General features: G+C 38.3%; 1 protein-coding gene and 2 non-coding genes across 3 annotated transcripts in view; all 3 read left to right on the top strand.

The window, feature by feature from the left end:
* Window positions 1–382: 382 nt before the first annotated feature.
* Window positions 383–456, top strand: Trnan-guu (transfer RNA asparagine (anticodon GUU)). The gene has a single exon. It is a non-coding gene; the product is annotated as a tRNA-Asn (tRNA).
* Window positions 457–2,196: 1,740 nt separating this feature from the next.
* Window positions 2,197–2,270, top strand: Trnat-agu (transfer RNA threonine (anticodon AGU)). Its single transcript has one exon. It is a non-coding gene; the product is annotated as a tRNA-Thr (tRNA).
* Window positions 2,271–2,781: 511 nt separating this feature from the next.
* Window positions 2,782–15,016, top strand: part of Mbo (nuclear pore complex protein Nup88) — a 72,997-nt gene continuing 60,762 nt past the window's right edge. The window contains exon 1 of the mRNA XM_072003714.1: window positions 2,782–3,062. Within this exon, the coding sequence (XP_071859815.1) occupies window positions 2,859–3,062 (204 nt within the window). The 5' untranslated portion in view covers window positions 2,782–2,858. The remainder of the gene's footprint in view (window positions 3,063–15,016) is intronic.

Consider the following 15,016-nt stretch of genomic DNA (forward strand, 5'->3'; position numbering starts at 1 on the left):
TATAAGTTGAGAGGTTATATTTTCTCGAACTGTTGTATAAAAACTACTACATATTGTATATGCTTCGCACTAATTATACCAAAAAATTAGGTATATTTATTAATTTCATATTTTTTTTTTTATTGAATAAACGTAAAATTATCTCTTTCAATACCGATGTACTATATACGTATTACAAATCGCATCGAAGTGAAAAGTCATCTTCCATTTTTATATCATTACAAACGAAGAATATTCAGAAATAATATTAAACAAAATATGCGAAAATAGATTCAACGTTCATTAGGCAGTTACACATATCAATTATATGAGTTTGATAACGAAATATAATAAAATAAAAATAAAATCACTGTCATCTTCTTAAAAAACATCGCTATCAACAGCCTCCGTGGCGCAATCGGTTAGCGCGTTCGGCTGTTAACCGAAAGGTTGGTGGTTCGAGCCCACCCGGGGGCGGTTTCTTTTGTTTTTGGAATCTTTTACGCATGCAATAATAAGCGTAAAATCAATATCTTTCATTCGTTTGCACCTGCTTTTAACATTAACAATAAAATTTTCGAGTAGAGTAATACTACTAACGTCATTTTATAATTAAGAGACTCCGATTCCTCTACTACCTAATAATTATGTTTTGTTACTAGATATGCAAATATTTCCATTGCTGTTTTACTAGAAAGATTATCATCAAATATTACATATTTCGAAATGTGTACATAGTAATTGGGTGCACGAAGTCAATGTTAATAGATCAAAGATAGAATTCGGTTATGCGAATTTGATTATAGGATAAGACTATGATGAAATGAAATGAGATAATTATGAAGAAAGTTTTAAAAGTAGTCTTTCATGATTAATTATGTAGTGATTATTAGCACAGAAGTATTGAAATAAATGGTATATAATATTTGCTTCCAATTTATATTAATAGTATATTATTTCAAATGGCACTGGTGGCCGATCAGGACGAAATTTGGTAGAATTCATTGGATAAGATTGTCGATTTAAAATGTATCTTAGTTTTGCGAAGTCACGCGTTCTGAAAATACAGGTCCCCCCCCCCCCCCCATATGTGTAATAAATCTTCGCTGCTATTAGATCATCGTGTTGGCGATAGTGTTTTCGTGATTTATTTAACACGACCAATATTGATGTCTCTCTTTAACCCCTTAGGTGTGATGCGCCAGTATAGTGGTTTTCGCGGATGTCAGCTTATATTACGAGGCGCCACTATAGAGGCTCACTCTACTGACTCATTTGCTCACCGTTTGAACTAAATGATGTATTTCATTTGTATTGCTTCACACTTTTTTCATCCTCACAATGTTTTATAACAGTGTTAACGCTATACAGGCAGAATATATAGTCTTTTTTTTTGATACGTCAGTGTCAGATATCAACTGTTGCTTTCCGTTAAAATAAATATACCATTATTAGATGCTCTTTTTAACATGCCGATCCGCATCCTTATAATTTTTTAGAATCTTCAATCTCAGAATGTCGTTTCAAAATAGAAAAAGAGAGCAATTTGAAAAACACTACCGCGCTATGAGTGTGAAAATTGTGACGTGGGTCTATGTGTCGTATCGTGCTTTAAAATATATCACACTCAATTGTATTATTAATTATTAAAACAAATTATTCAAGTTAAAGTATATGCATCATATCTTTAAGAAAAATTATAATTTAATTATCAAAAACTTCATTCCAATGTGCTTGCGTAGAGAACAGCATTATCCGTCACACATTGTAGTGCTGTATCGTTTACGCGTAATTCGCGTCAAACTCTGTACAGAGAAATTTTCTTTCTCGTACAGAGAAACAGCCCCGCACAAAATCCAACCGTACCTAAGAGGTTAAAAGGATCGTTTCTTTTCGCTCATTAAGTAGTTTTGAGTGTAATATATACGTAACGTATATTTGTACCTCAGCCATATTCATGCTAGCATTGAAGGATCTATTATACATACATATATAGGTATTTGTATCTTCCGAATGCATGATTTTTCGAAGCTAGGATTTTATATTTCAGTTCTTTTATTTCACTCTATAATATCCAGTAAATTTCATCTCGATTGGCCAAATTTTTTTTTTTTTTTTGGTCGATTTAAATAAAGAAAACAAATATAAATTATCCATACATAAAATTATTACAAATTTCTATCTCTAAATTAGAAATTATAAAAAGCTGATTTCAGCGGCGCCGTGGCTTAGTTGGTTAAAGCGCCTGTCTAGTAAACAGGAGATCGAGGGTTCGAATCCCTCCGGGGCCTTCGCTCGCAGAAGCAAATATTTTTATTTTTCTTCGACATATAAAAAAAAATCAAAACTATTATATTTAAATAACTGAAATCGAATTTTTATATTTTTGTAAAACAATAATTTTTATATATATGATATGATATACATATTGATATACATATATATATATATATATACATACTTTAAATATTTGCATATAAGAAAATACAATATATTACAAGTAAAATATAAGCTCATCAGTAATTTAATAAATTTTTATTAATATAAAATCAGTATAATATTCTCTGTATAAAAAGTATTCTGAAGTAGAACATACGTATATAAATAAACAAATAGGCTATACATTTATACTATTCGTATCATAATCTGATATTAAAGAATAGATAGCCTTAATTTGTTATGTATTTTCTTTTATTTGAATTTATTAGAGAAAAACACAATAAAGTCCAAAAACAAATAACCAAGTTTACGCGACAGTGTCGCCACATATATGAGACTTTGCAAAGGTGGCTGCCTTGCGCGCCAAATATACCAGTGAAGGAACTTCGTTGTTGTCGTTTGGTGTAGTGCGCCGTGTTATAACCTCGTTTCGCACGAAAATGAATTCGTATACGGATCCGCTTCGTTTGAACGAAGAACGTTTGTTTCTAGATTTGATGGAGAGTTTGCCAAAGAATATTAAGGATACTAGGAACATCTTAGGAATTCGTGACAATGTGCTGTACGTGTGGAACCCGAAGGAATTTTGTGTGATGACATTTAACGTTGCGACAACGCGTGGAAAAAGCGATGTCCCTTATCAAGTAAGTCAACAACATTTAATTCAAAGACATATTGCATGATTTATACAAAAATGAATTGAAATCAGTGATGAAGTATATATTTACGTCTAATGGTTTGTTGTATACAGACCTAACTAACCTCCATAACGCTTCTTAAAATGTGCGCAAGCGCTTTGCTTTATTGTGTTCGTACGTTTAAACTTCTATAACGTGTAGTAGCATCATATAATGGAAATAAAACGATAGTATACTTCGTTCTATTAAATTATTGCGAACTTTATCGTGAAAATTAAAAAGGTTTCTTTCTTTGATACATGAAAATAATGCACTTTTTGTTATGAATACTATATAAATTTTACTTATTAATATCTAGGAAGTATTTTCTATACTGTAATCTGTTTTTATATAATCTATACTAAAAGAATTCCAAAAAATTAAAAAATTTGTAGTATATTGTATTAAAAGTGTACAATCAGTTCAGTAAAAATTATGCTGAAGCGATAATTTGTATTTATTATGATTTAATGCAGTAATATTATTATGTTTATTATGTGCAGATTCGTTTTAATACTTTTTCTTGTATAATGACTTATACAAATTTCAATTTTATGAATCTTATTCTTACACTTTTACTAATTGATAACCCATTTGTTCAGTCATTAAACTTTCTTTGGATATCGATTATTATTAAGGTAATATATACACAAAATATTGTTACATCAAAAAAAATATGGTAATCAATCCTCGTAATTAGGATCCATAAAATGTTACCATGTACAAATAGAATACAGCCTAAGTATCGAATGAAAACCGAGTCATCGATAAATGTGATAAACCGCCCTAACTCGCTTTTCACCAACCCATTTACGCTATGTTCTTATTCCAATTAAAAACCTCGATCGTTAAAAGTACATTCAACGGATAAGCTTAAATTCCCAAGCAATGAAAGAAATTACGAGAGTCGTGCGAAAAGGGCTCCGATCACTTTGGTCGGACTAATGGTTCCGTGAAAACGGGAGTGACATTTGGTCGTTGGTTAAGCAGAAGTTGCTCGATAACCTGGACCATTACCGCGGCACGATGCGTTCGCTTTACGACGATTACCGCGAAAGCGTTTTCTCCGGCGAACTTTTGATTCGGACCGATTAAGCTCTGGCTAAATTATGGTCCACGATACCAATATACACACTTGTAGGGGAGGGCGCGTGCGCCTCTCACTACCACCATGTCCTGCTGGTTAATCGGTGTACGTACATACGCGCGCTAGTGGAAAATGATTACGTGGTAAATGAAAGGGAAGCGGCATGGCGAACTCGCTACGGTGAGAATGGGCAGAACGTTTCGTTCTCGGCTGTGCTTTTATTTCATTTCAATGGCACCGTGGGATCAGCGGGTACATTAATGCCTGGGTGTCCTGGTGTATGCGCTCGCGCGCCACCGCGGCCGACCAAGCGGACGCGCGAGAGACCAAAAGACCGGTGAGGGGATAATTTATAGGAAATGGGTTGTTCGACGCTCCGGAGTAATTTAATTAAAATAAATGTCCGTACCGCGGAGGAACGTTACCCACGAACCCGCGGTCCACAACTGCGAATAAAATGCAAATTCAGACCCTTCAACTGGGTTACGTATGGGTATTCGTAGGTAGGTAGATAAAGAGTACGCGCCGAGGGGGAATAGAGAAGTCTCGCCAAGGGTCAACCTCTTTCGTCCTCTTCCTTTTTCTATCTCTCTCATTCTCTTCGGGGACCGATCATCGCTCGCTCACCCGTTGATTTGATAAGGGAAAATCCTGAGGTGCCTCTATCCGCTTCTGCCGGTCCACCCCTTTTTCTATGGATATTTCTGTAGCTGCTCCTCTCTGCTGGATCTCCAGAATCTTCAGAAAAAATTTAAAGGATTTGTTGGGTTGGTAGAATTTTATTGAGTAGGTGGGAGTATGGGGAGTAACAATTGTTCATGAAGCAATGCGTTTTTGGCAAGTTAGAATATATTCTTATAACATTTGTTTTATTTCTAAACGAAAAAGACATATTTCTGCCTACGAATCGACCAATTACAATTTTATTATTCGTCGCTTCACTTATTTAATTCCATTCGTTTTAAATTCTCCCTATATATCTGTTATCAATATGTATTCTCTGAGATAAGATTAATCAGTTATTTCTAGCCTACTATACATCCCTTTGAAGCATACATAATACATTAATCTATATTTGTTTCACGTCTGTCAATAAGTATAACGCCTTAGTAACACGCAACAAGCAATTAAAGCGAGAACTTACGTATATTTCTCTGAATCATTAAATTTCAAATTACATGCTTTTAAAATGTTTCACCAAATATCTACTTATCAACATTCACTTTCTACAAAATACCCTTGAAACGCTCATTTCTAGAATATTTACCAAGAGTCCCGAGGAAACATTGGCAAACCCAAACCAAACGTGATCCAACGCGAACTAGTAACCTGTATCGCATCTAATAACCTGCCCTCTTATTTTTCTCACCTTACACATAGTTAACATCGAGGGCAACGATTCTGAACGACCAAGGCTCGTTTGATAATTTTTCTAAGAGTCAATTGAATCGTCGCCGAGTTCCAAGGGCCACTTTATGGCCGGTACGTGCATGCGCGTTGGCCGACTGAAATATCGGTCGTAAATAATAAAAGTTAGCGAGGTTCCTCCCTGGCGCGCACGGCGGGACTTTAAACCGGAAGATAGGTGTCGCAGGATACGGACGAGGCAGTGTAGAAGGGGGTGGCGACGAGATGAGGAGGGCGAAAGAGGCAACGCGGGGTAGCATCAGGGTGTGGGGCGGAGACAAAGACGCGCTATTGTCAACCGCTCCGCCATCGGAACCACCATCCGCCGCGGGAAACTTTGAATCATTTTTATTGCATAGAGTTATCTTTGTTACCAGCGGAACGAACGTCTAAACGCGTCCTCTCTGTCCCTTTCTCTGCTCTTTCTCCCTTCGTCTTCCTTCCAACCGACCCCACCGACACCCACCCCCTGGTCGTTCGTACAGGTTATTCCCTACCGTCGTTGGTCCTCGCCTTTCTGTTTCCCTCTACCTGCACCACCACCCTTTTTGTTCTTCTCGCTCGACGCGAGATAATACGAACGAGGAAGCGTTCACACCCCTTTGGCTGCCCAAATGGAATAAGTTCTTTAATTCGCGAATTTACCGCCGCTCTAACGAATTGCCCGTCCTTCTCGTCGAGATAACAAGCTTTCCTCCTAGCCCCGTTCCCACCTACAAGTTTTAATTCTTTCCTGTACTCTAGGATCGTCAAGTCACGCGGTGATCTATGGGAAATTATCGAATTCGATCGTCATTGCCCGTAACTTCTCGCGTTTTTCTGACTTCCCGAAAGTTGAAGAATAACGCGAAAATTCTGATGTAGTAATATCTTCGTTACTGGAGCTATCGATAAAGACCATCAGTTTGTAATTTTTCATGAAAATTTGACAAATTTGCAAGACTGGATTTTTGCAAATAATTTTCATTTTGATCTCTTTGGAACAAGCTTTGTATTTCGGCCATAGATAGTTCTAGTATGTTAAAGGAACAAAGAAGGTGTGAGATCCTTTCGATGTATGGTACGGTAGCAATTCACCTAGCTTACGTGAGCTTTTCTACATACCATCCAGTAGGAAGAGGTCATCTTATCTAAATTAAAAGTGGTTACTCTCTGAATGGCGTTCCAAGGTCGAAACGCACAACGAAAAATCCTGTCTCAGGCTGAAAGAATGGAATATCACGTAATAAGCAAAATCCTCTGGACGATAATTAAAAAGCAATTTTACGGTGACATTTGTACCTACAACGAGGTTTCTTGCCAGAGGTAAATACTCGGACACGCTGGTATACCGCGTGGCAATAAGAATACACGTATAGGGGTGGTCGCGTAGCTACACGCGTGCTTCCAAACGTACAGAGTACGAAAAAAAAGCTAGGTGTCTAGCTTTAATCAGATTATTCTCCGTTTCTCAGTCGCTGGAAATATTTCCAAACTGTGTGTTGTAACGTTTATCTTACGCTTGGTGCTTCTTTATGTATGAAAGAAAATTACTATAAAACTTTCTTAAATGTATATAATAGGGAATTATTAATGCATTAAGGATCAAGCACTGGAACATACTGCAGGAATAAATTAAAGAATATTAAATTGCATTTTTGAGAGACATATATCAAGGTACGAAATGTGTATTAGAATAATATGTAAATACATACTGTACAGAGATTTATTATTATGTAAGTAAGACCCTAAAAGAATTTCAGAATTTAAACAAGAATAGTTCATAGAATTGTAGGATCTTGGTGGAAGAAGAAACAGCGACGAAAAGAAAATCAAGTGTAGAACAGAATTGACTGAAAAAATAAAAAATTACAACTGAAATGTTTTTTTTATACAACTTTGGTTTTTAATGGATTAATTGAACATTATTATAAGATGGATCTGGTAAGAAACGCGTTAGTAACGACTGTCAGACGCATTAAGCGAATCATTTAATTTTCTCCAACCATAAAGGCACCCCAAATGGTTTAACCCAATTTCCACCACGAATTTGTATCAGCATCACTCTATACTCATATACGCATGTATGTACATGCATATGACCATTAACAAACGAGGGAAATTCGTACTACATAGCTGCTGCCTAAAGTTGCGTTTCTTTTTCGACATCACATCACAATCCCCAACGCTCGTTGAAGAAAGAAAGAAAACGACACAGCAGCGAAAATGTATCAGCGTGGCGTGGTGGTAGAACGAAATACGCATGGCAGAGAAGGGAAGGAGAGAAAAGAGGTATGAGTTGGTCCATGTCTACCACAAAAGCCATTGTCCGCCACTTACTGAATTCGTCGAGGCTCTCTCTCACCCTGGCGTCCCTGTCCACAGTGCACACAGGGCCCCACTCTACCAATGTAAAACACTTCCCGTGAATTTTATTGCTCCACGTACCTCCTCGTTCAGTAGCACGTACAAGACCACCTAACCTGTGCCTGTCAACTGACTGCTGGATCATCCTCCACCCCCATCGTTTGCTTGTACGACCGTACACGGAATTCACCACCGTACAGGGTGTAAAACAAATATGTGTCGAAGCCCAGGCTTTGCGTTTCATCGAGACGTCTTCTCATCAAACGTTGTAACTCTCGTCTAATCTTTCGAACAGAGGATCATGCGTCCTTTTTACTTTCGAATAGAAAGTTGAATCTTTTACTTTTGGATTTTCTTGTGTCTGAGATTATGAAAACATAGCTCTCAAGCGTTGATATTTAAAATTATTACGATTAATGTCGAAACTTTTACGTAGAAGTTTCGTATGTAAGTGGTTAGTCAAAATAATACTTTTTTTTAACTGAAGGTATAGTTTATTTTTTTCGAATTTGGGAAGGTATAAAAAACTTTGAACATAATCTTGTAACTTTTACACCCTTTAAGCATGTCTATATGTAACTTTCAGCCAGGACACTGGCTTTATCTTTCCAAGAAGGCAGTATACATGGAAAACGGAGTACCGTTAAAATACTCCTTGTATCTTAGAAAATAGCATGCATGCGTGAAACATACCTGAAATATTCTCCATTATCGATATTATACGATGACAATGATTTCGTGCTAATAGACATCTACGATGTATTGTTTCCTTTTAATTGAAAATCATTATCCTATTTGGGTTGGATGAATTTTGTTTCATCTTCTTACTAGTCTCGTAATAGCAAGTAAATATGTTTTTAAGAAATTTTGGTTCGCATATTCTGTTGCGCGAAATGGGATCTTTAGACCTTTGTTTCTCATTTTTGGTTTTCACTGGATTCACAAATTTGTTAAAAACTGTGCTGTGATAAATAGAGGCCTGACCTAAATCTTACGGGACGCGTGCGGGGTCGCTTGGAATGAACCAAGGGTGGAAACAAAGACAAAAAGGGAAATCAGCTTTTTAAAATACTGAAAATGGCAGAAAATGCGAAATAAGTGTATTAAAAATTTAGTTCACGATTCTTCTTTGAAAAAAAATAATGCTGTAGAAAGAACAGAAGGAAGTATAACACAAGGAATTAATTATGTTAAATTAATTCTACATTTATCTAAGAAAGTATAGTTTTTCGTACTCCGTGGATAAACTGGCTAATTTGTGCTCAAACCTAACTTTCTTCACTATCCTAGGATTTCAAAAGATTAAAATTAAATTCTGGTACATATACAATCCAAGATCATTAACTTCGTATAAATTCGTCAAATTATTTATCTTGTATCTCTATCGTTTACAATCTCGCTCTATTCCTACTAGCATTTATGAGTATTAAAAACGAGAAAAAAAGCTCCCTCTTAAGAATGTTCGATTGCCCTGAGTATCGAAGGATGGGATATTCCGGTGGTGGGCGAGAGTTGAAGCGAGCTGAAGTGGCTCAGGCGATCCACAGGGGGTGGCTTTGTCAGCCTTAGAATACCTTGGCAGGCTAATGCATTTCCTTTACAGTTTTAATGGGCATTCATAACTAAGTTTAATAATGCCGGTAGGAGGCCAGCCGTCGCGGTTGCATATCTAATAATTCCACGGCTCCACCTCGTGCAGGAAGTGGCACACAGCACGGATTTTAGTGGTGGCTGCGCGAGTTCATCCCCCTACTACTCTTCTTTACCGAAGCTGAGCTCGAAGACGCGCACGTTCGACCTCTTTCTCTTTTTCCCCTTCTCACGCCCTCTTTTCTAGTCCCTCAAGTCCCGTTCCTCTTCGACTTCCTCCGGGCGGACACTTGGAGAGTTTTCACCCTGCATCGAACCGATTCATCTATTATTCGTTTTATAACGTTTCATGGTAGTTATCCGAAACTTGGCATTTATTTTTGACATACGACTGTAATATAGTTATCAAACCACCTCAAAATGCTTCTTCAAATGGATCTCCTTTTATAAAAAAAATGTTATTTTACCAATTCGTATTAATTCTCAGACCGACATCTTTCCTTGGATATTGAACTACATGCGTTAGAGAATAGGCTCATCCGACTTTATAAGCAGCGTCCAAATACCTATAAACACACTATATACGACATAAAGGAGACATCGATGTTTGTTTCATACACAGGGAGCAATAATTTCAGCGACAGCGCACACAGAAGGCTGGTCTTAATGCCATTGTACTACCAGCTCGAACAATAAGACTGATCACGGCTAATTGCCATCCATTTAAATGGAAAACTTTGCGGCCATCCATGCGACTTAATCACCCACGGAATCGTGTACAAGGAGAATCTCCCGTTCCGTTGAAGATCCTTGGGCAGCAGTGTTGGCGGGTGAGAAGGGGTTCCGGCATAGCCATGGCATAATGGCGTTTTGGTTGTGGACCAAGATATAAATCCCAGCACCGTTATGTGGCACAGAGTACCATCTTAGTTTGGTCTTCGCCGCGTCGACGACGAGAAGCCAGCGGCGCCGTCTCTAATAAATAACCCCAAGACAATGGACACTGTCCAAAACACGGTAGATCTTACGCCTTTAACTTGGGTACCAAGTCTTAACCCTTGGCCGTTCCAAGCAAAGCGCCCGGTCCTGGTCCCCTACCACTTTTCTTCAGTCTCTTGCCACCTCTACGGAGACACAACCCTCTTCCTCCAGCGGTGGCAAAGAGCCGCGAGTCCCAACGTCGCGGTACCCGAGCTTCCTCGTCTCCTTCTCTTCTCTTCTCTTGCTGGAATTATAATGTTTGTTTCTAACAAATTACCATGATAATGCCGGGCGTCGCATGGCGAAACCGTGTCTTCGGTGGCACACTTAAATTACGCGAGTACGAACAACGCCGCCACCGGCGAGAACGCGACCGGAACATCAGCAATGCTGCCGAGACGACCAGAGATTCCTGCCGGGTAGTTGTAATGTTAATTAGCCATTTACCTAACCGTACACCCTGTACACAATCAGATCCCCTTACTCCAGGTATTTCCAAGTTTCCTATCTTTAAAATTGTCATTAGAAGGAATCCAGAGGATGAAAGATTTTGATAGTCAAAGGAGATTTTGGTAACTAATCTGGGTGGAGCGAGTCGTCGTGATTTATATATTAGCTATTTTTGTAGATCGTGAAATTTATAGGCATAAATGGTAATAATTTTGTGACATGATAAGAAATATTGGACCATCTCGTAGTAAGCGGCAGGTATCGTTTCTTTCTACTTCTTCGCTAATTTTCGTAAAGGTGTTAACTGTCCAATTCGTTGCAAGTAACGAAACAGTGATAATATTGAAATTCGTCCTTTCTATTTTTTTATATTTAACCCCGCGTAAGTATCAAATATATTTGTCTGAATTCTCGATCTAGAAAATAAACGTTTAACTCTGGAACGTTAAAACGATAAGAATTAGTACGTTAGGACGCGGTGTTGGAAAAGCAAAATTTGTTAAAATAATAATTTCATAGTCTTTGTTCACGACCGTTCGCACAATGTATCGTTACGAAAGGTGGTAGATTTCGTCCTAAAACGCGTTCCCGTCATCGTATTCGCCGACACGTTGAGCTGGCGCGGCATCATAAAAATTACGTCGAAATCTACGAGCAACGACGTAATACTTTTCACATTTTCGAGCGGACAAGCCATTATATGGAGTGGCTGCGAGGCCACGAAGGCGATAAACTTTATTTTCCAAAATCGTCGGGACGCACGTCCGATGCGTACTCGCGGTCGCGCCCTCGCGTCGTTACGATCGCGATAACACGCGTCCGTAGAAACGTACGACGAGAGATGGCCGAGGATTCTGGGGAAAAAACAAAAAATTGCCAGGCGCATATTTTTTGGTCGGTCGCGCGAGATGGGGGATGCGCCACCGCGACGCTTTCACCCCCGTTTTTCCTATAAAACCGTGTCGAAATGTTCGCTCTCCCGCTACTACGACATAATGACCGGCACATAATTCACACATTCGACAAGAATATTCAGCAACGCGACGATTTAAATAGCTATTCTGACCAAGTTTATTAATAAATTGAATGTTTGCTATAACGTTTCTGTCGTGTATATTGATAAGACAGCCAGACTGGTGATAAGGATTTTCTCGTATTGCTTCTGTGCCAAAAGATTTTGTTCCTGTCCCACTGGACGTGAAATTGGAAATGTACAGGACAATATTTATGACATTGTTTAAACAATTAGCAGTTCATAGTTCGTTTTCCATGTAATGCTTGTAGGAATTTGTGGACAACATCGTGGACTTGTTTCATCTGTTAGAAATTAATTTAAGGGCCCAGAGGAAAAATGATGCAGATTACGAAACTTTGAATTCGAGGTGAAGTTAATTTTTCGAATTAAAATGAAATACTTGTAGAGAAAATAGATATACTTTAGAGCTCCGAGGTTCGAACTTAAAAACTTATTTAGTACCTAAGTAACTGAAATACAATTTCATCGCTGCATTTTATATCAAGCAACGTAACGGCTCGCTTTTCTACGTAAGATTGCATAGTCTTATAGTCGTAAAAGCTAGGTGAAATTTGAACAGCCGTGCAACTGCCGTAACTGCGACAGAGTCGAGCGAGTTGGCTACTATATCGAAGGCAGTGTTACGACGTTGCTTTTATTAGAAATCTGCTACATTACACGAAACTTTTTCAATACCTGTTTTCATCGTTCTTACACAAAGTTACGTATCAATTTAGATGGATTTAAAAAATTGTCCTTAATCTTTTTACGTCTGTAATAACGCGTTCAATTGTTCTTTCCCCACGCATTCTTAACCCTTTAAATCTATCATCAGAGAAACTTACGTTAACGCTGTCGTTGGTAAATTTTTATTTTCGAAATCGATACAGTCAAACAAATGCAATCAAATATTTTCTCATTGTCTAATATTAGATGAAACGTCCATACATACGAGACGATAATATCAAAAGGAATAACAATGCAATAAAAACAAAAGAGATAATATTCAAAGAAATTCTTGGACGAAGAAACTTCATCCACGATAACCTGTAAATATCAAGTCATTTGAAGATTCTTCGAAATCAGGGGAAAGGATGGATACATGAAGAACGAACAGTTTCTCTGAGAATCGGTTAAAGAATAAGGTTATAAAATTAGAGAAGACGAAGGGAAAAGGGGCGAAGGGGAGGGAGGTGGCGAACGAACGAGCGGGTGAGCAACGTCTGGCTTGGCCCTGGAGCAGTAAATCCAGAAACGGTGTTACGGGGCGGCCCGGAGATAATGCGCAATCATTTTGGAATGGAAATTAAAATCAGATGATGAATCCTAACGATGCCGTTTATTATTTTAATTTTCCGCGAAGACCGCGGCAACGCAGGCTACCAACCGCTCCTACAGACGTCGTCCGCAGCACTGGTAACTCGAGTTCGAGACACTAAATTACCTTCCTATTAGCCGTATAATTACAAGATGGCCCCGGTAATTTCCGTTTATTCCGACTTCGTCTCGCCGAACTGGGCTTTATATTACAAGCTATAAGCTTTGCCTGCCACGTCGAGGAGGAACGCGAGGCCGAGTTTTCCCTTATCGCCGTCGTTAAGCGCGATTTTCATTCGCAACTTACCGTAGACGTCGATATTACGATCGAGACTTAACTATTTCAAGATAGCGTTCGGGAAATGTTACCATAGTATTTCATCTTGTTTGGCGTTTAATTTAGTTTTCTATAGACGACGGTATTATAATGTAAACAGACGTCTCTGTTAAGGGGCTGAGGAAAGGGTTGCGTTTGTACAGTAACGCGCCAAGCACTTAGCACTATCTAGCAGATAGAAACGTTTTGTGTAAATGAATGAATTTGAGACTCTTCGGACCTCAAAGTTAGAAATTTCTTCTTTTCTTCGTACACCCGTATATTTGTTGCATTAACGTTTACAATTGTTTTAAACAAACACAATCAACATTGACGTTGAAGTAAATGCACGAACTTCTCATAGTTTCCATGATTCTGTCAATAAAAAAGCGAAAAGATTGCTAATTAAGGTAAGTTCGACTGTAGGAAGTAGAATTCTGAAAAATGTTCAGCGTCGTTTCACCCTTATGAGCTTCTGAACGTGCCAATAATCAGGGTTTTCGCTCTTTACATCGCAATAAATCGTTGATTTCGCGCCCCCTTTTTACACGCTGGCCCGACAATTTACACTCGCAGTGATACATAAATGCAAACTCGGTCGTTTTCGCTGTTTAACCTCCTCCGTTTTTCTCAGCATATGCCACCGTTTCTCATGGCTTGTTATAACGCAACTATAACATTTTACGATGCTCGTAACGCCGATACGATAACCCAGCATCGTGGCTGGCAGCCGCAGGCATCGGTTCCTCAAAGACGTTCGATCGCATTTCGTGTATTTTGAAGGTTGAAACGAAGCCCATTTAAGTTACGTGGTATTACAATATTACAGAGGGTTAAATCGATTTTTCAGCACAGAGGGAAAGGAGATATGTAGTGTGTAGAATATAGCTAATCGAATAAAGGTAGTGAAGATTTGCGTAAAATTCATAATACGTAAAAACCTTGAAAATGAAATTCTTAAGTAGCTCGTGGTATGTCCGTACTTCGTACGTGCATTTAACATCACGCTGATTACTAAAGATAAAATCAGAATAAGGAATACATTACATCTGTTTTATGAAAATTGTGTGATTTTTAAGAAGAAAAGGCCAAACACGCGGGAGAACGTAAGAAACGAATGTACCTAGCCCAAATAGATCTTGGGGCTATTTGATATTTAAGAAAAACTCGAGCAACTGATATAATCGTAGAAATTTTCCACGAGCGGCATTCGTCTAGAAACTGAAACAACCGCTTTGGTACAGCAGTAATACAGAGAAAGGAGGGATTGCTATTCTTATTATTTCTACAGACGTTATTTCATGCTAACAAAGAAAAGTGCTTGGCTAAGGCCAATATACCTACTTTGTTTCTAACGTCCGTTACGTAAATTCTGTGCTCGCTTTCACATACTTCCAAGATTACTTTTCTGT

Source organism: Bombus fervidus, chromosome 5, assembly GCF_041682495.2.
Source record: "Bombus fervidus isolate BK054 chromosome 5, iyBomFerv1, whole genome shotgun sequence".
NCBI lineage: Eukaryota > Metazoa > Arthropoda > Insecta > Hymenoptera > Apidae > Bombus > Bombus fervidus.